General features: G+C 31.0%; 2 protein-coding genes across 4 annotated transcripts; one reads left to right on the forward strand and one right to left on the reverse strand.

Annotated features, from left to right (window-relative positions):
- Nucleotides 1–6058: 6058 nt before the first annotated feature.
- On the forward strand, nucleotides 6059–8405 carry LOC107413903 (U-box domain-containing protein 1). The gene has a single exon (XM_016021957.4). It carries the CDS (start codon nucleotides 6188–6190, stop codon nucleotides 8264–8266), a length of 2079 nt encoding a protein of 692 aa, XP_015877443.3. The 5' UTR covers nucleotides 6059–6187; the 3' UTR covers nucleotides 8267–8405.
- A 951-nt stretch (nucleotides 8406–9356) lies between these two features.
- Nucleotides 9357–16775, reverse strand: LOC107413885 (UTP--glucose-1-phosphate uridylyltransferase 3, chloroplastic). Of its 3 annotated transcripts, none has more exons than XM_048470390.2 (17): nucleotides 15911–16771; nucleotides 14860–15040; nucleotides 14628–14777; nucleotides 14326–14487; nucleotides 14044–14216; nucleotides 13905–13971; nucleotides 13484–13650; nucleotides 12692–12850; nucleotides 12295–12386; nucleotides 12091–12188; nucleotides 11749–11826; nucleotides 11506–11601; nucleotides 11172–11246; nucleotides 10805–10896; nucleotides 10515–10677; nucleotides 10230–10290; nucleotides 9357–9792 (listed from the first exon to the last, which is right to left on the reverse strand). In XM_048470390.2, the coding sequence occupies exons 1-17, from the start codon at nucleotides 16609–16611 to the stop codon at nucleotides 9680–9682; spliced, it is 2628 nt and encodes an 875-aa protein (XP_048326347.2). In that variant the 5' UTR covers nucleotides 16612–16771; the 3' UTR covers nucleotides 9357–9679. The 3 variants fall into 3 exon arrangements, with proteins under 3 accessions (XP_048326347.2, XP_048326348.2, XP_048326349.2); XM_048470391.2 differs by having other exon boundaries at nucleotides 12091–12185; nucleotides 15911–16769; XM_048470392.2 differs by lacking the exons at nucleotides 9357–9792; nucleotides 10230–10290 and having other exon boundaries at nucleotides 10551–10690; nucleotides 15911–16775.
- Nucleotides 16776–23815: the final 7040 nt, after the last annotated feature.

Below are 23815 nucleotides of genomic sequence, written 5' to 3' on the forward strand. Positions count from 1 at the left end.
CTTTTTGAGAGAAAAATATAATTTCAATGATTTTGACAAATTTGATTTGCCGTTCACACTAAATTTATTACAAATTTATAAAACAAAATAAATATTTATACTCTTTGAAGATGAAAAATGGTTGATTTTGACAGTAGTTAACAAACTAAAGTAAATTCAATATTTTTATAAAGAAAAAAGCTAGCCAGAAGAAATATGTAATTAACTTTATAAATTCGGCAAATCCATTTTTGTGTAATTAAAATAAAAAGATAAATAAGTATTGTGATAATCATATTTTTGTTTTAATTACATATTTCTTTTGTTATTAAATAATTATAATGACAAATAAAATATTTAATATAGCGGTTAAGTAATGATTATTTTGCTAAAAAAATTATAGATATTTTGATTTATTTACTTCAAAAAATATTTCCATTATATTAAATAGTTATTATTGTAATAAAGTATATTATTGGTAAAAACAAATTATTAAACTAGAATACAAAAAGACAAAAAAATTAATATAAGGAAGACTTGAGGGCTAATTTAGTTAACAACAAAAATAGAATTAATTAAAAAAAAAATTGAGCACCTAAATGTGTCCTTGAGTAGGCGTCTAATTTTCTTGCGAAATTTGACAACTTTTATATATTTGAATAATTATTTGAAAATGAGAAAATGTATGTTCAAGAATTAAAATTTAAAATTTGAAAAAACTATATGATAAAGTTGTTTTTACCTAAAAATATGTTATTTTGAAAATTTTTGAAAAACTAATTATAAGATTTTTTAAAATATAAAATTATATTTAATTTATAATACAAAACTTAATTTAATTATTTTATGACCTTAACATTCCCATATATGAGAAAAACTCAATCCTAAAAAACTGAATTTCAAAAATCAATTTTGTTCAAAAGTTTGATATTTTCTAAATGGACCTCAATGTTGCGTTGTCTGATTTGTGTCATGCATTCAGTAGTTGATCTTCCTCGAACTTTTTTTAGTATACATGTGGGCTTACCAAGGCCCATTAAATAGTACATACTTTTAAAATCAAGATCATGATGTTCCTTTCTCTCAATTTCTTTGTTATCCGTTTTGTGTCATAAATTTGATTTGATAGACCCCTAAACTGTCATTTCATTTCTCCGTCTATAAACGCCATGACTTGTTTAGAAAGATTATTACAATATATGTGATACAAATAATAATTAGAAGGAAAAAAAAAGAAAAAAAAAGAAACCTGATCTGGCTAGTATTTAAAAAAAGAAAAAAAATTATAAGCGGTATTTTTCCTCCGTTTGTAATATGGATAGTGGGCCAAAAACTCTGTTTGTGGGGATGGGCTGGCTATGCAAATCCTGACTAATTTTTACGATGATCAGAGTCCATCTGCAATTAAGTTGGGTTAAATTCTTAGTGTTTTCGAAGTATAATTATTTTTACATATAATTTTTTATTACGGGAACTCACTAAACGACGAGTATCCTACCAAACCACATATTCCTGGTTTGACATCCCACTAAAATTGGTGGAATGTGTGTCCATATCACCATAACGTAATTATGTAAGCTGGCTATGGTTACTTTTAACAATACATATTACTTAGAAGAAGAATAAAAATGACACATGCCCTTTTTGACATTTAGGGGGATTTATACCCATGAATGATCATAATATAATTTAGATCTTCTAAATTGACTATTTTATAAGTTGATTATAATGGACTCGAACTCTTGCTTTAAAGTGAAAGATACTCATCCGATCATCAACGCTTATATTTTTTGTTTTTTGTCCTACAAAAATTGATAAAAAAGGTAAAAGTAATCATGAGGTAGACTTGTAAATCCGCTATACTTTTAACAATGCATATAACTTGAAGAAGAAGAAAAGGTGACATATGCTGTTTGACATTATCAATATGCGGATTAATTCCTATGTTATTATCTGCAGATTGGTTGATGTATGTTGTCTTTAGTCCTTACCTATATTTGCCAAGAGAATGACTAATATTCTATATGATATCTTTTATTACATTGAGCTAGTTAATTAAAAAGCAAATTAGTAAGTTAAACAACGAATAACGATAACATTAATAAGAACAAAAGCAAACCGGTCGCACATATACAGTACAAACAAAAGAATCCAATTTAGTAGGTGGACAAGTGAAACAGACTCAATTCTACTTTTAATTATCAAATTGTGTGAAAAAATTATATTTGCGTGTTCTTTCTTCTTTTTTTTCCTCCTCCTTTTTATGAGAAAATATTTGTGGGTTTAATTTATTTTAGAACTATTCTAGTGCCAAAGTTTTTAAGCATAGATTTATAATTTAAAAGTCCTAGCTTTATATGTAAGGTAAGGAATTGGAGAAGAAAATTGATCATTACATTTACATACATATAGAACCATACTCAAATATGGTCTTTAATATGAAAACCAACATAAGATCTTCTATTTTTAGTATTTAGATCGCATCAAGTGTTAAGATTTAAAATTACATTTATTAATCACTAGGTCCAACATGATTTACTTTCTTTAAATAGAGTTTTAGTATGTCATAAATCCATATTTAACCCTTTCTGAATATTAAATCATAATACTTAATATGATCTAATGGTTACCAAAGGTAAACCTTCATTTGTACCTTACTTGAACCCGATTACATATATATATATATATATATATATTTGCTACAATGCATGCCTGCTACAATGCGTGTCTCATCTTAACCATATTTTGAGCACTTTAAATCAGGTAATATGTTGCCTGACGATGTACATATATATATATATATATATATATATGCTCAATGCACACTTCATCCTCACCATATTTTGCACGCATTATGTCAGGCAACATTGCGTTTTTTTTTCTAATCAAAAATTCATATATATATATATATATATATAATTTTAGATTTGTATGATTTTCGTGATTTGGCAATCATAGATATAGCTATCTTTTATAAGCCTTCTTCATAAATTTTTATCATATTAAAACTATATATATACGAGTTTGATATATGATGAATGATTTATAGAGAAGGACTGTGGATGATTGACATCCACAGCTATCAGAGTATGAGATCAGACAGATCTGACGGCTATGGATGCTATTTCTCATAGTCTCCCTCCATAAGTCTCCAAACCAAAACTGCATACTTATATATATATATATATATAATTTTTCTTGACGTTTGTCCCGAACAAAAATTGTCCAATATTCCCCACATAAGAGCCTTACTCTATATATATACTTCCAAATATAAGAGAATTCTTATATTAAGATATTTTGATGGTTTTTCTATTCTGACGTAACTTCTAACTTCTCAGTGTTTAGATTGCTTTTTAAGGGTTAAGATGTAAAATAATTTTTTAGATTTAAATGAGTTCATATGTGGTTCGCTTTGCCCTTATAAGATTTTAGTACATCACTTAATTCATTTAAACCATTAAAATATCTTTAAATCTCAGCACTTAAATTATCTAAAGGTTGAGAAGTGATGTCCTCATAAAAAAAAATCAAAATGTCCGGATAAGAAATTGATCCATATATATTTATTTATATATTGTCATGACCAGTTTTTATAAGTCTATTATCAAATTTCAAATGCTCATAGTTTGAGCATAAGACCTGATCAAACTAAATTTTGGAAGATGCTAAAGATCCCAAAATTTATTGCCCAAAAAATTTGGATTCTTAATTAAATATTTTTCCAAATGGACTATGGGTTGCCACCTTAATATATGATTAAAAATATCTACTTGATGAAGCAGCAAACCATATGTAAGATTTGACCTAATATTATTTGGAAAAGTTTTGAGAACCCTAAAATTTTGGAGTATTTAGCAATTTTTCTATCTTTCTACATATATATTTTTGTTATGAATTAAAAAAGAAACACCCAAAAAAAAAAATTCCTATCTTAAATAATGAAAATTAATACTAAACTGGAGCATACAAAATAAATAGAAGTATTCTTAAGTATAAAAACCATTAAAAATACATATTCAAATCTATAACTCAAATCTTAATCTATGTAAAATCTCCTCCCCAATTATAATGAGTTGTAATATTGTAAAATAATACTAATTATATAACAAAGGAGACATAATATGAAAATTGTGTGTTTTGTTGATGCTTTCTTGACAAATTCCGTGAAAGAGAAACAAAAGTGGGCAAAATGATGGGATAATTAAAGAACGCAAAAAAGACAAGAACAAAATGAAATTTAAGTCATAAGCTTACATCAAGGTTGAATTAATAACACTGGCATGCATACAAACTATTATGTGTTTTTTTTGGTAAGTCAACTACATATATATATCGGTCATATTTATTATATAATTTTATGATAATAAATTACAAATGCAAGTGTAATATTGGTACCAAATGTCAAACCTTGTGACATAAGTGCGTTAATATTTTCTGCTGGCATAAAATCGAAGTACTCCTTTTAAAAATCTTAGCCATATGTACAAGTTACTATATGTCACATGCAAATACAAACATTTAAAAGCTATTCTTTCATTGCTATTCATACACATATACATGCTCTCTCTCTCTCTCTCTCTCTCTCTCTCTCTCTCTCGATATATATACATATATATATATATATATATATATATATATGTAATATTCATATGTACTCCTTTAAAAATCTTAGCCATATGTGTAATAATATAAATATACAAGTTAGTATATGTCACATGCAAATACCATGTAAATATTTTAGCTATGTAAATATTGTGATAAGTATTGTGATAATTAAAACAAAAATCTTAGCTATGTAAATATTTCTTATGGCTTGTAGGCTTTTTGGTTATTCTAAGCATTAGTTCTGTTTTATATGGGTGACGGTGTGACTTGACCATGTCTAGTATTTTAAGCTTTAATAACATGTTAACTTACTATTAATTGGTTTAAGTTATAAGGACCTGAATTTATCATATACATTATGCTATGTCAATACACATATATATACATAATGTCTATCAAGCTATATCAACATTTTCCTTTACTTGTAAGTCATTATAGTTCTTGCTAGTGTTAATTTTTCTTAAATAGATGGTAGTGAGACTTAACCTATATATCTATGATTTTAAACTTTCATATTATATTAAATTATCACTAATTTTAAAAACTTAAACTATTATTTTTGATAATTAATTTTGAACAGAGAAAAAATGTTCACGAAGTAATTAATTTTGAATATTCTAGAAAGTATAAGATGATGCTTAACCATTTGGCCATACATTTTAAATATGCGATCAGATCCATTAGCAATAATGCTTGTATTGATTATCACTATAACAACAAATCAATATTCAAGATACTAATTAATGTCACCAGAAAAAGTCATCAACCAAGGTGTTGCTTTTGGACTAAGAACGCTGCCTCTACACAGAGTTCAAGATTCAAAGTGTTATTTATACAAAAATTATATTAAAAAAAAAAAAACTCAAAACAATAAAAAATCAGTAAAATGACTATTCTATTATACTTTGAAAACAATGGAAAAGTTTTTTTTTTTTTTTTTTGGTAATTCCTTTCTGAAAGTTATATTTTTTTTAATTTTTTAATTTTTTAATTTTTTGGTAAATTAACATGAAAGCTTTCTAGGGCATATATTTCACTTTCAAATAATGTTTTGTGATCATATACAATAGGACCACGTATTTAGCTTTAATTAGGCTTTATAATGAGAGATTCCAAATATATAAGACATGAAACACTTGGTTGTAACTTTTACCAAAAAGCAAAACACTTGGTTGTAACTAGAGGCCACCGAACACAATTTTGACAAAGCTTATATGTTCAATATTTACAGAACGTAGAATATAAAAATTGAGGAGTAGAACTAAGCCGCTAAGGCCGGACGTTCCTCCAAGTGGCAGCAAATTAGAAACCTTCCTTTTCCTTTTCTACCATTCTTTATAATTGTCTCTAATGTCAACTTTACAGACAGAAGCAGTCAAGTGTCCATGTAATTAATTTAATATTTTTTCTTTCTTTTGGAGCCATTTGAATCCCAACATTACTTTTGCGGGTCCCTTTTTTCTTTTTCTTTTTTTGTTATTTGCAATGATTTTGAAAATTTCTCCCAGTAATCCAAAATCCCTGACAAAAGAAAAAGAGAAAATCTTTTGTAACAACAATAAGCAGAAGCATAATCATAGTGGAACTGGAATTAATTTCCATGGATTTAGCTCTTCCTCCTCCTGTAATGGTTTCCTCTGGATTTTTGCCAACTGGGTCTTTGATTGAGTCATTGATTCATATATCAAATGAAGTTTGTTCCATGGAAAATCTTCCTTCAGTGCAGGTCAGGAATATCTCAACCATGATAAGGAGGATCAAGCTACTGTCTTCTTTGTTTGAAGAAATTCAGGAAACAAATGGTCCACTTCCTCCATCTTCAATTCTCTGTCTCACCGAGCTTTTCTACGTGATTCGGAGAGTGAAATTTATGATACAAAGTTGCAAAGATGGAAGCTCTCTTTGGGGACTAATACAGACTGAGTTTGTTTCAAACCAGTTTCATGTCCTGGTGAAGGAAATGGGCAGGGCCCTTGATATTTTGCCTCTGAGTTTGCTTAATATCACAGCAGATATTCGAGAACAAGTTGAACTTCTTCACAAGCAAGCAAAGAGGGTAGAATTGTTTACTGATCTTAAAGAGCTTCATAAAAGAGAAGAGCTTCTACAATTAATGGCCAGAAACAACAAAAAGACCAGCAAGAAAAAAGGGTTTTCAGATTTCGCAGAGTTGAAAGAGATTTTGAATGGCATTGGCCTGAGAAATCCACTAGATTATGAGGAAGAGATTTTGAAGTTAGAGACAGAAGCTCAGAAGCAAGCAGGGACTGGTGGACTAATTGTGGTGTCCAATATCAACAATCTTATATCACTTGTCTCTTATTGCAAATCCATACTTTTTAGTGATGAAGAATCTGAGAAAACCAAACGAGACTTTAAACAGCTGTCTACAAATAGATTTTATAACATTCATCATTCTTCATCTTCACAATCTATGAGTTTCAATATCCCAGATGAATTCCGATGCCCGATTTCATTGGACTTGATGAAAGATCCTGTGATTGTAGCGTCTGGACACACTTATGATCGGAATTCGATAGCTCAGTGGATCAATTCAGGGCACCATACATGTCCAAAAAGTGGGCAAAAGCTGATTCACATGGCACTGATACCAAACTATGCATTGAAAAGTCTTCTACAACAATGGTGCGAGGAGAACAACATTCCTTTGGTAGACTCCAATCTATCATCTGTCTCAGACTTGGAGAGAAACAGCAACAAAAATGGAAAACAAAACGAGAACGCTGTTGATCATATTTCAGCCACAAAAATTGCTGCAGATGCTATCAAAATGACATCAGAATTCCTAGTGGGAAAACTAGCAACCGGGTCGCTGGAAATCCAAAGGCAGGCTGCTTACGAGCTTCGTTTGCTTGCCAAAACTGGCATGGATAATCGAAGGATCATTGCCGAGGCAGGAGCAATTCCTTTTCTGGTCACCTTGCTTTGTTCACACGATGCCAGAATTCAAGAAAATGCTATCACTGCATTGCTCAACCTTTCTATCTTCAACAACAACAAGATTTTGATAATGGCGGCCGGGGCAATCGACAAGATAATAGATGTTTTGGGATCAGGGAAGACAATGGAAGCAAGAGAGAATGCAGCAGCAGTTATATTCAGCTTGTCCATGATCGACGACTGCAAAGTAGCCATAGGAGCACGTCCAAGAGCCATTTCAGCACTTGTTGGGCTCTTGAAAGAAGGCACACCAGCCGGTAAAAAGGATGCTGCGACAGCACTCTTCAACCTCGCGGTATATAATGCAAACAAAACCTATGTAGTCATCGCCGGAGCTGTTCCATTGCTCATTGAGCTGTTGATGGATGCCAAGGCAGGGATAACAGACGATGCCTTGGCAGTTCTTTCTCTACTATTGGGCTGTCCGGAGGGACTGGAGGAGATAAGAAAGAGTAGAGTTATTGTTCCGCTTCTCATTGATCTTCTAAGATTCGGTTCTCCAAAAGGGAAGGAGAATTCGATAACACTTTTGTTGGGATTGTGCAAAGATGGAAGATACAGAGAGGAGGTAGCAAGAAGATTGCTGATGAACCCTAGAAGTATTCCTTCTCTTCATAGCTTGGCTGCTGATGGGTCTTTGAAAGCTCGAAAAAAGGCTGATGCTTTGCTTAGATTACTGGATAGGTGTTGTTTTCAATCGCACAATCAGGTTGGATAACCATGGAACAAGAATATATAGAGGGAGATCCAAGTGTATATTTTGTGAAAAGCATATAAATGAATGCTGGTTCATTTGTTATTTTAACTGGATCTTTCATCTGATAAATTATTGTTAGTTTCGAGACCATTTCATCTGCATTTTCTTTTATATTAAACCTGTTCAACTAAAAATCTTTCCATGTGAGCAATATGTAATTAAGGATAATCCTAATGAGAAGGCAGTTATCCCTAAAACATGTTTTAATTTTTGATTTTTAGGAAATAAAAGAAGTGTATTCAATTTAGAATTTGAAGGATTTTAAAAGTTTTTAAAAATTTAGAAGTATTCGATTTAGCTTTTAAAATAGTCCATATAAGTGTAATGGTATTCAATTTGGATTTTGATAGATTTTATGAAAGTTCATTAAAATTTAGTTGTATTTAATTAGAAATTTGTAAAATTCTTTTAAAATCTGATGGTATTAAAAAAATCATTGATTTTAAAAGACTTGAAAAAATGATAGATTTAAATAGATTTAAAAGGATTTTAATAATGAAATTGTGAAAAAAATATATCAATATAAAATCCAATCTTAAATCCAAATATTTCGTTGGATTCTTATAAAATCTTTATGAAATCTATAGAATTCCATAACATCTTATCAAATTTTTTAAAATCTATAATTCATTTTAAATCCATCAAACTTTAAGTTGAATTCATCCTTATAATATTGGAAAGGCTATATGGGAAACCAAAAGGGTTCACATAGAAACAATTTGAACAGTAGAGGATCACAGAAGATGAAACTTCAGGTAGAACTTGAAGTAAAATGAGATTAGGACATTTATAAATGGGGACTTCCAAAATTTACATTAAAATGCGAGATCAAATTCACATCAACATTCTCTAAATCTTATAGGTCAATGGTTTTATAAAGCTTTTTAATTTTATCTTTATTATTAATATTTTTTTATGTTGGGGATGAGGATTCAAAGTCAAGACCTATTGTTGTAGAAGGAAGAAAAAAGCATATTGCAAGCCAGCAATTTGTCCTCTAACATAATCGTAATAATAATAAAAAAATTGATGCATTGCATATAATACAAAATTCTCTATTAAAAATTAAAAAAATGGGACATATTTTATTGCTCGAACTCTTCTTTTATACAAGTTACATTAGCTGCTCCAACCCGTTTTCCCAATTTCTCCCTACTACCGATTTTAAAAATAAATAAATAAAAGGAAAAAGACAAGAAAGATAAGCAGCAGCTGGATTGAGCCAAAAATTTTTTTGACTCGAATTAACTCGAACATGGTTCAACTTATGTTCAACCAAATCAACTCAAAAGAGCTCGAGAATAAGAGGTGAGATACACACCATCAATGAACTAGGATTCATGTCTGGTGAGGTTGTGAGTTATGGTTAACTGCTTAAAACTCTACCAATTCCAATTCAATGTGCAAGCCTTTTATCTTGTATTTCCAGTACCAGCTCCCACTGTCCATCATATTTTGTTCAATAGGGACTAATTCCACTGCTATACCTGCATTAAGTGATGGATGAATTTGATCATTTATGTTTAAGTTGGCATGCATAGACATGTATATGCAGTTTTGTATCGTGTATGTGTAGTTTTGTACTGGAGAAAGAGTTAAGTTATGATGGTCTCATCATCAATCAAAGACTCGCAGTCCTGGAGCAATGCAGAGAATATGGATCCACGTTAGATCAAGAGATGAACACTTCACCATGCCTTTAGAGGCAGAAAAAGAGAAGAAAGAACATCCTTGACCATAAAATGTTAATATGTATGTATATGTATAGACAATCCATGTGAATATTATAGGTTTTATATGATAATGGTGCCTAACAGCATGGTCAATCTGCCATAGGAAATTAGCTTTTTGAAATCACAAGGTAAAAGAAAGAAAGAAATAAAAGAACAAATACGTATGGAAAGTTTTGAACCCTGAGGAAAACCTGAATTTTGTGGGCTGATCTTCAATTTGTACCCACTTGGAACTTCAAATGTATGATTTCCCTGCATCGATAGAAAAGTAACAAAGAAGCTTGAATTTTCCAGCTTTAAACAGAGTTTTTAGCAACGCTATACAAAAAACAGGGATAATAATTATAACATACAAAACGGTAAAACATTATAGACTTATAATATCTCGGGAATAAAAGTACATGACTTATTAAGGAATATGCCACACATGTACCGCCCTGCAAATCTGTACTCAGTAAATATTGATTTTATCTAACCTGTAAGGTAACATTGGATGCCTCAAATTCAGCATTTCCATGCAATATGATCTTGCATGCCTCCAAACGTTGTACATCATGCTTCCAGTATACATTGTCCCCATGATTCCAGTCAATTCCCTCATTCAGTACTTTGACATTCTGTAATCTACACCTTCCACACCTATCCAGATGAACTACTTTAAATAAACTTGCTATTATTTTCTACCAAAATAAATAAATAAATAAAAATAAAAAAAAATAAAAAAGGGAAAAAGAAAAAAGAAAAAAGAATGGAGATTGCATTATACCTGTGTCCATATTTTAGAATATGTTCTCCAGTATCATCTATCTTAGTTGAGCCCATAACACTGTCATTCTCTATGATCAGACTTCCATCAAGCTGGATAAGAGGAGAAACCAATTACATCACAAAAATTGATAAGGAGAAACATTAGTTCCATCAATCTCACAATTGTAATATCTGTACAACCGTTTATTTCTCTTGTATTTATGTAAAAATTGCTTCTCAATTGCATAGGGCTACTACAAACGTACATACATTGTACCATGTGAATGCTATAGGCCATGAAGTCTTTATTTCTTCATTCTAAATGTTGTTATAATAATAATCCTCCATTTTTTTAAAAAATTATTATCAAGTTAAATATTACTAACCTGAACATTGCTCCACAGGAATTCTGAAACTTCTACTTGTAATTCAGAGCCCTTGGATATGGAACCTTCATGGAACTAACAGAAAAGAGATGAACAAAGTTATGATGTGATACTTAGTCGTTGGGAGCTTCAGTCTTGACAAGATGAAAGGGGAAAAATGACAAAAGAACCAAAGATGTATATTCTTAGATGTGAAGGAAGGAAAACATCATGCGTAATTCATAAGTAGTCAAGTAGATAACTTAATTCACATTCCGCACCCCCCAAAAAGAAAAATCTAAAAAAGAGTTGAATCATGAAATATATCATAATGGTCATACTATAGTAAACTCACTTTTTGCCTGGCGACCTCCCAAAGAGGGCCAAGAGCAGGGTGTAGAAGAATAAGAAATGGTGGTGCAGAATCAAGATATTTGCTATTATCTTCAATCTGCATATTAAATATGAAAAAAAGTACCATAGGTGAAGAAGAGAATTACCACACAGATACAATATACCATTGACATAAAATGAGTTATTACTTAGTCATTGCTCATCTGCAATGCACTGATACAGCAGAATATTTAAGAGGATGTACCTCAGGTAGTTTAATGTTGCATTGAGAAAGAAGATCACGAGCATTTCTTAAGATATCCAACAGTGAACCATCAGGAGTCTGCGCATGAATTTAAACGTAAAACTTATTACCCATGGGAAGAAGAAGTTTAGTTGCAAACTATGGTTTGGCTTGAAGTTTCACTTCTGGACAGCAAGACATTTCCAGGAAGTAATTTCATAAATTGGCATGACATGTTTCTTAAGTTACAATTTTGGCCAGGTCTACAGTTCCAAAAAGTAGATTCAATTCCATGGATTATAAGCATCAGATCAATTTTTCCATAGCTAGAGAACAAAGGAAACATAATCAGATAAGTATTACCTGGTGTAAAGATTTGTCTGTATGTCTTCTTTTCTTCTTAGCAGATGAAGTAACCCTTCTCCTCTCATTAAACACGATAAAAGTATCCAGCTCATCTGCTAAAAAGGGTCATGCAAGTTACCGGCAAGCAGAAAGAAATAATAAACATAGAAAGGAAATAATATTTTATGAATCACAATTATTACCAACATACAGAAAGTATACCTTCCACGGCCTTATAACATCGAGATGAACAAGTGTTAAAAAAGTTATCAGCAATATTTTGCATTGTGCACTCCAGCCTGCCACCAGAGACACTATGAAAAGCAAAATTTTGTTAGAATCTAGATATCTTCATCAGTGAATACTAATATTCTTATTGCTGAAAGACCCACCAACAAAAAAAAAAAAAAGAAGATTTTCACTAATATTATGTGCTATAACATTTATCATTTTTTCACCAATACCATGAGCTATAAATTCTGACATAACCACAAATGGCTTTTTCCATAGAGACAGTAATTAAAATTATGGGCTAAAAAGGAATCTTTGATAAAGGGCAATCTAACATCAACCAAAAATGTCAGTTTTGCATATAGCAGTCAAAATTTTAGAAAGGTACCTGTGTCGTTTTCCAAAATAGTCTGCAAACTCAATTGGTTTTTTCACATTAAGCACCATGCCTGGTAAGCTGTTTCCATTATTACTTGATCCAACCAATTCTGCAGAAGGTAGATCCACATACAGGACGTTCGTATTGGCAGGAAACTCTGCCTGCAAACTTGATAGCAGAAAAAAACAAAAGGTTAATATACTGGACTAATTTTTTAGAAATCTTATACTACAAGATACATATGAGGGAAAAGGAACATGGTGGACAAAGGAAAAACCAATTTTGTTTGTGTTTTTTGTTTTTAGAAACCAAGAAACTTATGAAGTGAGTTCATGAACAAATGCCAAAAAGAATCCATATTAGCTGACACCAAATAAAGTAAGATATGCTTTAAGAAACTGAATAGATACTAGCACTAATTCTTCTCCCCCAAATGTAATTTTAATAGGAAAAGAAACAAATTTATTTGCATTTATCAGGAAAGGCGCAAATATTCAACATATTTTGGCATTCTAGGTTATAAACTGGCAAAGCACCGAAATGTTCCATATTAAAAAGCATGTCAATTCAACGGTTTTGCTTCTGTCCAGCCGTTTGCAATGATATCTTGATTCTGAAGATCTAATTAACAGTTAGTGCTAAGCAAACATTTTTAGATGAAGGTATGCATTTTCTTACAACAGTATTTTTTACCAGAAAAAAATTATGAAGCAACAACAATGCCAACACAGTTGCACATGCAGCCATTGCGCAAGTTTAAAGCACTATTGGATATAATATGAATATGAATTAAAACTATACCCATTAGGATAAAGAGTTTCATCTGCTATCCCAAACTTGTCAAACTCTGTGTACTCAATGCACGACAAACCGTATGACCACCTCCCATCAATATTTTTCTTCTCAATTAGAACATTAACTCCTTCTGTAGCCCCTGAGTTCCTCTTACATGATGCAAACCCCAGTTTCTGTTGCATGGACAATTAACATAGAAATCGAGAAAGGAAAAGAAAGACAAAGAAAGACAGACTGCATTAACTCCTCAGTCAACATAGCTACCAATCTCCATAAAGTCAACAAACTTGATAGTAATTTCTTGATGTTAAATCAAGTACATTTAAGTTAAATTGCAACTTAAAAATAGAGTGTTCCAGTAGACAAATTCGAAAATGTGTGCTTTCTTCTATAGTCAATATAAGTTCCTATTAAAGGAGAATCCTACCTTACCATGGTGCAAACCAATCCCTGCCAATGCCAAAAGGGTCACATCTGTGGCAGCCACTACATTACTGCAGGTTCACCCACCATTAATTGAAGAAACTAAAGGATTCATGGTATCAAATTTGCTAACTAAAGCATACCTCGCTTGTCGGATAGTTGCACCTTTTCTTCCGTGACCATAAAACCACTTGAAAACACCTTTATCATAGGCAAGTTTCCATATTACGCCGTGACCACCAGGCTTGCATACAAGTGCAAAAGGTTTGGTGACCAGCCATTGCCCATCTTCAGCACTAACAGCTGGAACAAGAGGCTGGCATCCACAAATTATTAATCTAGATGAGAATTCATCAACAGAATGATGGAAAGAGTTCTCTCAGAAAGAAGAATAGCACATATCATTATCTGTTTCCACATAAAACCTGTTCAAAAAGTTGGAAACTTGATCGACCTCTTCCAAACCATCCAAGTCTTTCACAAAGAGAAGTAATGCGTTCATGGTTGTTCTTTGCAGAGCTAGTCATGATTGCAACAGGGGTGATGCATTGTTTTCCATACAACTTGAAGTACAAAAACTCTCTAGCCTAGCATATGAAACAGACAAACGTACGATTCAGTGATTTCATCACTAAAGAATTAATGACTGTAATGCAAATTAATGTTCTTTTCAAGCATCCAAGCCATAATCAAGTTCTTTCAGGCTCGAAATATAGAGATTTTATACCTGAAGATCTCTTATAAGACCTTCCAATAAGGTCCGTCCACAATAAGGAAGCATTGCAGCAGGAAGACATTCGCCTGTGTCAGGATCAACTAAACCAAGCCTGTCTGCAGAGCCTCCTAAAGGATAAATTTCACCTAGGTTTGGCAAACCCTAGAAGGATAAGATGTTGTAGTTCAAGACAATCTGTGGAACATCCTTCATGTTGAATGAAAATATATATTAAGGTACCAACCTCAATTCCCCATAATGCAGCTTGTAATGCATATTGCGTGTTTTGAGAAAGATTAAGTCCACTGGGAGCATGAATTTCCAAAAATTGGCATTCCATTATTTCATTTACATGTTTGGACCGGTTTGTTGTCCACCTTTCAGATATTGCCTGGGTAAGAAGCTCCAGAACTGTTATCTGATATCTGCAGCATAAACATAATTAATGATGAATACATTGGTAATGATGAAATGGTAAAGACCTTTATTAAGGGGAAAGAGGGCGTAGTCAAACAAAAGGTGTAATTGAGTAAGAAAGAAAAATAAAATCCATGTTGAATGTTTTCGCATTTTAGTTAAGAGATCAAGTCCTAATACCTGATATCCACCTATACCCAAAACATAATTTCTAAAATAGATGCCAAAAAAGAACTTGAATAAATTTTACAAATATAACAGAAAAAGAGAAAATTAATAGTAATAAAAACAGCGTGAATAGACCTCATAATGTCGTAAGCTTAAATTTTTTGGCAATCTTCAGTCTTCACCAAACCAGGAGCGAAAAAGTAAAAGAAAATGCCAATCCATTCCTAAAACCATTATAGGTATGAACAGAGATTTAACAGTTACATTGATTTAAGCATATCTTTATAATACATATATCATATTTAGCTGGTTTTGAACTTTATTTGACCTTTCTTATCAGAAAATTTCAATTGCACAAGACCTTAGGGACAAAGTTTCGGTCACAGTAACAATAAAGTAGAAGTTCCTATCATTAAGGTAATTTATAGAACCAAAATTTATACATTGGAGTGCATATTAGCAGAATCATCTGGACAGCTGACAATACGTAAGAAGATGCTTCTTTTTTTTTTTTTTTTTTTGGCAGAACAATGCAGTCAGAAATATCTCTTTAAGTCATTCTGCACATCAGGCATAATTTTTACAGGAATTCAACAAAACTTAACATTCTTATTAACTACATACTAAAAACTTCCATCAATTCCATTTATAGTTTCTATCTAATAAATATGCTGGTTGAAAAATACAAGAAACTAGAAATAGCAACTCACCCTATAATGCCTCCAATGCAGTCATAGAACCGTTCAACCTCTCCCAAAATTTTCAACAGTTTCCTCAAGTCGCTAATGTCTTCATCATTCAAAGCGAAACCAATATTAGTCTCCAAACTCTGACCACCACCACCACCGCCATTGACGTCCAATTTCTCTATCATCTCCACCAACGCATACAACGCACTCTTCACCGAACTCCTAACCGATTCCACTTCGCTGTCCACAAATTCACATCCGAAACTGAGAACATGCTCTTGCCCAGCCGCAACCAAGCACTTCAACAAGAACAGCTCGTATTCACTCAAATTCAACGAAGCCAGAGCCCTAGAGAATCCATATCTCCTTGAATTGAAGAAGCTCTTAACTCTCTTGTCTCTGTCAATCACCATGACCTTCTCTTCCAGGGATTTAGAATCAGACAGTCTGGAACGAAGAGCTTTGAGCCGCGAAATTTCACGGTGGAAATCGAAGTCCGGAGGCGTCAGCGCGTATTCCAACGGCGCGGTGGTGACGCGAGTGATATGAGAATACGATGAAGACGACGAAGAAGAAAACGAAGAGGAAGATGATAAAGAAAGCAGCAGAGGCTTCGTGTGGCGAAGAGAGTAATGGAAGTGAGAGTGGTTGGAGTTTTTGGAGGCAAAGGAGAAAAGCAAGTAATTGTTGTTGTGATGAAGTATTGGAGGTGACCTCGCCATTGTTGAGAGAGTGAAGGAAAATGGCGAAGCATAGAAGAAGATGAAGAGGAATAGAGGTATAAAAAGAGGAAGATACCTGAAGGATATACCAAAGCCGGCTTTGTTGTGGCCTGTGTTCTCTTTCTTCAAACCGTCATAGTGGAGGGGAGAGTGTCCTAAACCTCATCTTTTTTCACCTACACGGACGTTGCCTATTGGCTGCTTGTATTTTCATTTTCCCTCCTTTTAGCACACCTTACACCTTCCCCTCGTGAACTGTGTTTATTTATTTATTGTTATATATATATATATATATATTTTTTTTTTTTTCCTAATATTTTCATATATTAAAATCTTTAAGAAAGCAAAATTTGCGTTATCGTCGATAAATCCATCAACACTCTCTTTCAAACCTTTTAGTTTTAAAGTCAAGGAACCAAAAAAAAATTCTTAAATTAAGACAGTTGTAGATAATATCGAAGTTGATTATTATTATTTTTTCGATGAATTATTAATTATTATTATTATTTTTACAAGATGGTTAATAAATAGAGAATGTTAATCTTATTTTAATTTCTTACAAAATCAACCTCAACTATTTTTGTTAAGACGACTTTCAACAATTTTAGTATAACATGAGGCTTGTACCAGTATAAATTACTTAATTCATAAATTACCCAAAACTCATCATCTTCTATAACACAAATTCATGTTCAAATAAGTATAGATTTTGTCAAGTTCATTATCTTTTCTGATAAAGAGTTATCGGTCAACTTTTCTATGCTTGATAAAATTTTGACCAACTTACAAGGGAAAGTGTAAGTTTGGAGTTAATTTAAGACTCCCACAATTGATTACAGTGATTACTGAAAAATTTTGAAATTTATAAATTTATTGAACATTTTTTTTCTTCTGAAAAGAGGATATTTGGTAAATTTCTACATTTCAAAATCTTTTAATAATCATCCTTTCAAAATCTTTCAATAATCATCCTTTTAAAAAAGCAAGAATTTGAGAAATAATGAGAGATTTTTTTTTTTTTTTAAAGTGATTGAAAAAATAGTATAATTCACATTTGATAAATGTCTTGAATAAGTGTATGTTTAGAGTTAAATTTAGACACTCAAAATACATCGTAAATTATTATTATTATTATTTTTTTTGAAAAATGAAAATGTTTTATAAATTTGTAAATTCCATATTTTTCAATAATCACTCTTTTAAAGAATTTGATATTTAATCATAGGTAACTTTGAAAATTCTATTAAAATCAGAATCAAGATTTATAATATTAAAAGTACTAATATAAATGTTTATTTATCAAACATTTAAATTATAATTTTGTAGCTTTTAACAATTTTGAAATAAAATTTTATACACTTATCGCATTGATAATAAAGCTAATAGTTGTTTTAACACAACTTTTGTTGATTCTTTGATGAGGTGTTTGGGTAGTGGTAAAGTTAGTGGGATTTTAAAATTTCCTAGAAAAGTGAAAATTTCTCTTGTTTGGATAATATTTAAAAGAAGAAATTTGTGGGTTCTAATGAAAAATAAATCTCATAATATGAAAAACTAAAAGGAAAAATGAATCCTATTAATAGTCCACAGATACTCTAAACCAAGCCTAAAGGATATTAAATTAATTATACTTGAAGGGAGCATATTGAAGTATATATAAACTATTTTATGGATCCATCTCTTATAAATATAGCTTTTGAAAAAATGTTTTTTGAAATATCAAATAAAATATAATTGATAATTTGATATGAAAAATCAATATACCATATAATAAAATTTAACAGTGCTACTGATACAATATATTAATACCTTATTTGGCATAGTCTTTTAAAAGTTGTTTTTTGTTTTTAAGGTTAAAAGCTTCTTTTGAAAATATTTGGATAATTTTTTTAAATTGTTTTAGGTCTTTAAAAACTAGCATTTCAAGAAGTATTCTAATAGGCAAAAGCTATGCCAAACATGTCTTGCATTTGAGAGTGAAAGCCCTAGGCATTGCGAAGAGGCTAAAAACAGCAACAGAAAACCTATAAAATATATATATATATATATATATATATATTCTTTTTGGTGATTTTGTTTCATGAAAGTCACCAATTTGGTGATTTCGGAAGAAACAGCGATTAATTAAGTGATTTCTCATAAATCACTTCTTAGAGAAAAAAAAAGTAACTCTTATGAAATCACATTTTCTAACAAGTGTTCACCAAAAAGAAAAATAAAGGGAAATTTACAATATCATCTAAAGAATAGAAAAATACAATTTGCCATCAATGGTAATTAACGAAATGAGATCCTATGTCGGGTACCAATTTAACTAGTTTTAGTATAAAAAATTAAAATAGCATTAAATGTATCCAATTTGTATTTGTTATCTTAAATAAAGATCTTAATTGCACTCATCATTAGTGGTAATAAACATCAAAACTCAAAATGAACAATGTTATGCACATTTAAGACTTTTAAAATATATATATATATATATATATATATATTTGGGATATCTGATAGGCAAAATAAATCAAATAACAAGAAAAAGGAGGAATGGATTTAATACATCATTCTTAGAAGTTATATCATCTATCATCGCATGCATTAAAGCCGCATCTATTTTTATTAGAGAAAATTTTATCTATTTTTGTTTTTACCCTAATTATACTTAAACTCCATATTTTTAGAAAGTCATTACTAACTTCTTTTTATTACTAACTTCTTTTTAGGGTACGTTTGATCTATAGAATGAATGCATGAATAAAATAATTATTCTATAAAATTGGCTTTTCCTATATTTGTCAGCTTAAATCTTTAGGAGGTTCTAGGTTTTTCTTCTTTAAAAAATTTTAATCTAGCTTTATTGGTAAAGCAGGGTCAAAGACTACTTATGTATCTCGAGACTTTAGCTAGATAAGTGTTGAAGGCTAAATATTTCGGTCATTCTTTTTTTATGAAACCTTGCATTTGTTGAAAACCTTTGTTCTTATGGCGTAGTCTTATTTAGGGTCATAAAGTGTTAGAAAATGGTTGTATAGGAGAGTGGGGAATGAACACAATATTATATTAATTTCTAGTCTTGTTCTTGACGTAATTGTACTGGTTCAATGAAAGTTCTACCACCAAGAGTTTTCCCTACAGGTTCAAAGGTCTTGAATTTGATTATAGATTCTGGTGGTTGGGATATTGAAAGGGTGTGTGGTGTTTTTCTTAGTGATGGGAAATTTTTCTAATACTCCCCTTGCACTCAGCAGTGAGTACTCCTCCACATGATTTCATTACACATGGACAATTTTTTCCATGTCAGAAAACAGCCTTTACCTTTTGTTTAATGACGTGATATGCCTTCCAGTTCTACACGAAAACCTTTACATTCTTCACCAAACCCTCATAGCCATTTAAGAAAAGAGTAACAACAAAATCTAACAATCCAGTATGGGTTTTTGATATTTGAATTATTTCATTGGGTATTATTATTTTTATTTTATTCCATTTGGAGAAGATTTTGAGTATTGATTTCCTTGAAAGGAGAACCGTCGTCAAATTTGAGTATTAGGAAACCATTAAATTGAATCTGTGCTTATCTTCTTCTTAGAAACCTAGTAACCCATATTTCTCTTCATCTTCAAAATATTTTCTTTTTCCTTTTTGGGCTTCCATTAGCATACACTTGTAGTCTACAACTACTTCTCGATGCATCTTTTGCTTTATATATTTCATTGAAAGTTCATCTTCATCTTAAACTTAATTTTTGATGAAAATAATTTAGCTGGCCGACAAATACAAAGTAATGTTTTCAACTTCAAATGGAGGAGATTAATATTGGTGCTTTGTTTTCTAGATTATAAGGGCTTGAAGAAGAAGAGAAAATAGTTAATTTTTGTCATTTTGCAGTTATTCTAACTTGGAAAACGTGTCCACATGTAACAAAATTATATAGAGGAGTGTTTTTGTCAGTATCCATCCAAGATCTCTCATCGAAACTCTAAATAAATCATGATCCCAATGAAATCCTACTGAATTTTTCAATGAAAAATTTGGCAGTATCATCCCTAAAGGTTGGATATATCACAAAATTCTCTACACAGAAAATACACTTCTAAAAATACTATTTTATTCCTCCCACCTTATAACAATTTGTTTTTACAAATTTTCAACACTTCATAATAACAAATAGGAAACAAGTGCAATATTAATTAAATAAACATCCAATGTAGCATATAGAGCATTATAGAGATACAATGAAATATAAAAGTTAATTCAATATAAGATACAAAGAAATATTACAAGATAAGAATAAAAAAAAATGAAAAGGCTTCTTGGACTTAGGTTTAACAAAGACGTCAAGCTCACCCTGGACGGTCGATGCTTACTAACCCAGCTTAGGGGAACGAATTTAAAATATTAGATGTTAATCATTTCAGTGAGTAACCCTAACCACTACATAAATAATAATAATAAGAACAATATAAAATAAACTTGATTAATTAATAATAAGTAAATATAAATAATAATAAATTAGTAAAATTAATATTTTCTCTCAAAATTCTTACGATTTCACTTAGTTGGAAATGTGCCCCCCTTTAAAATGATTTTTACAAAATCCATTATTTTATACCCCCAAAATGAAGAAATAATTAATTAAATAACATGCAAATAAAAATACAATAAATTAAAAATCTGAAATTTATAACGAAAAATAAATTTAATAACAATTATTAAATTGTGAATAAAATATCATAAATAAAATAAAATAAAATCACAATTAAAATTCATATTAGAGAAATTTGGTATAAAAACAAAATTAATGTGAATATAACTTTATAAAATTTTGATTATATAAATCAATAAATAATGACAGAAATCTTTTAATTAATTTAAAACATTAAATTGAAATGGAAAGTAAACTACCATAAAATTTATGTTAAAATCTCAAATTTGAAATAAATAATAAAAACACGACAAAATGCGTCTTCAAACATCAATTTAAAAGAGATGATAAAAATATGATAAATCAAATAAATACACAATTAAATATATTTAAATTCAAATTTGATTTTAAAACATTTTATTTTGAAAATTCATGTGGAAAAACATCATGACGTACCATATCATATACCAATGGTGTCAGGCGGTACCCAGCATCCCAAGTACCACTTTGATGTCGAGGTTAAAAAGAGAATTTACATCCGATAGTCTTGGCTTCCAAACAACACCGATGCTATCAAGAATTATCCTGGCCATGGAGGGGGATGGCTGACGCTCACTTTGCATTATACATGCCTACTCTCAAGTTCATGACTCTCATAAAAAAATCATATAAACTTGCGCGCTAATCACAATCACATATACAGTACACAACACTAGTATTGCATCATGCATCTAAAATCATAAAAATCTCATATCTCACAAATACCAAATTTTGATAAAAACAACAGGTTTAATATATCATTGAACCCATAAAATCTCACTTTTTCTTTTAATCCATCATCATAAAATCATTAGTGTAAATACACAAATTTTTTCAATACCATAAAATAAATTCCACAATTATTTAAATGCATAAGTATATATATTTTGAAGCATAAAAATTTTAAACAAATATTTTCCTTCAAATCCTTGAAATTGATCTACACCAAAAATAATATTAAAACACATAAAATTCATATATAATTAAAGGCATAAGAACACATTTATTATTGCATCATAGATTCAACATTTGCTCAACAATAATTTAATAAAAATTAAATCCATAATTTCTTAAAAAATCAAAATATGATTTTTTTTATGCACATATATTTTCATTTCAACCAATTTGGCATCATAAATCAAATTAGAATTTTTATTAAACACCCAACAGATAAAATATATTTTTCAAACATTCAATTAACACAAATATGCATAGTTTAACAACCCAAAAATAAATTTGAAAGTGGATCACTCACCTCAAGCACGTGAGTCAATCAAGATCCTCTACAGGATTGATCCCATGACTCACACATGTATCTAAAATATCAATATCACACAAAACCGTTTAAATTAATATTTTAATTAGAGTATGTTACACACGGATATCGGGGGAACTAACACAAACGTTGTCCAAAATATGCAAATGATATATCAAAATGAAGCTTATGAAGCAAGGATTACGGATTGATTCTTACCTTTTTGGAGATCGGACCTGTGGTAGCCGGAATCTCATAAGAAAGGTTCCAAAATTAATGTCCTCAAATTTCTTAATCCCTCAAGAATTGGGGGAAACAGACTTCGGATTTGGATTTAGGGAGGTCAAATTAGGAGGAAAAGGTGGATAGTGTGATTGACAACTCACGGGAACTGGATTTTCAGGAGAATGGGTAATACATTGGGATTGGCGCTGTAAAAAATGGATGGCTGGTTCAAGAGAAATTGCCTATGATAGGAAACAGTGAAATTTGAGTGGCCGGCCAGTTTTGAGGGGTGGGTCACGGTGGTGTGGCACATGTAACAGGTGGATGGTAAAAAATGGGTCAACCAGTGGTGGTCGATTTTTTTCTCTTTTTTCTCTCCTCTTTCTCTCTCCTCTCTCACCCCTCTCAGCCAATCAAAACATCCATGGGTGCCACTGTTCACTCATAGATTAGCCAATTTTTTGACACATGGTACAGTGTCATTGGATACTGTGCACACATAGATCAGTGCCTTGTAAACGTTATCTGAGAAAAATTTTGCAGATCCATAGCTTTCTAACCAAGTATCCAAATTAGGCGTGCCACTAGTCTATATACTCGTATCAATGAGTACTTAACAACCATACATGAGTCAAAGCAAAATTTTACAAAAATAAAAAGTCAAACATGGCACTTCAGACCGCAAATTATTTCACTCATAACTTTCAATTCGTAACTCTATTTTTGACATGCTATTAGTCTATGAACTCGAGTCAATGTATACTCTACAATGGTAGCTCAGTCAATACAAAATTCCATCCGGAGCAAAAAGTCAAAATAGGCCCCACTTGGTCAATGTTGGTCAAACCCGGTCAAACTCAATCAACGCAAGAAAATTTCTGTTGTATTTTGAGACGAGGTGTTACAGCTCTCCTATTATTCAGTGAAATGAGATTACTAGAAATTTTTTCCCTAATGATAGGCTAGTATCATTTTAAATAGAGATATTGGCAGTTATCTACCTCGAACTTTATCGGGGTTGACACATTGCACCTTAAACTATTTTT

The sequence above is a fragment of the Ziziphus jujuba genome, chromosome 8, assembly GCF_031755915.1.
Source record: "Ziziphus jujuba cultivar Dongzao chromosome 8, ASM3175591v1".
Taxonomy (NCBI): Eukaryota; Viridiplantae; Streptophyta; class Magnoliopsida; order Rosales; family Rhamnaceae; genus Ziziphus; species Ziziphus jujuba.

What these genes read in the sequence shown, in the direction of transcription:
- LOC107413903 (XM_016021957.4), top strand. Translation starts at nt 6,188, where the DNA reads ATGGATTTAGCTCTTCCTCCTCCTGTAATGGTTTCCTCTGGATTTTTG.
- LOC107413885 (XM_048470390.2), bottom strand. Translation starts at nt 16,611, where the DNA reads ATGGCGAGGTCACCTCCAATACTTCATCACAACAACAATTACTTGCTT. An exon ending in GCAACTATCCGACAAGCGAG is followed by an intron (nt 13,972 to 14,043) that starts GTATGCTTTAGT and finishes GTGAACCTGCAG; the next exon opens with TAATGTAGTGGCTGCCACAG. An exon ending in CAGACAAATCTTTACACCAG is followed by an intron (nt 11,827 to 12,090) that starts GTAATACTTATC and finishes ATTCATGCGCAG; the next exon opens with ACTCCTGATGGTTCACTGTT.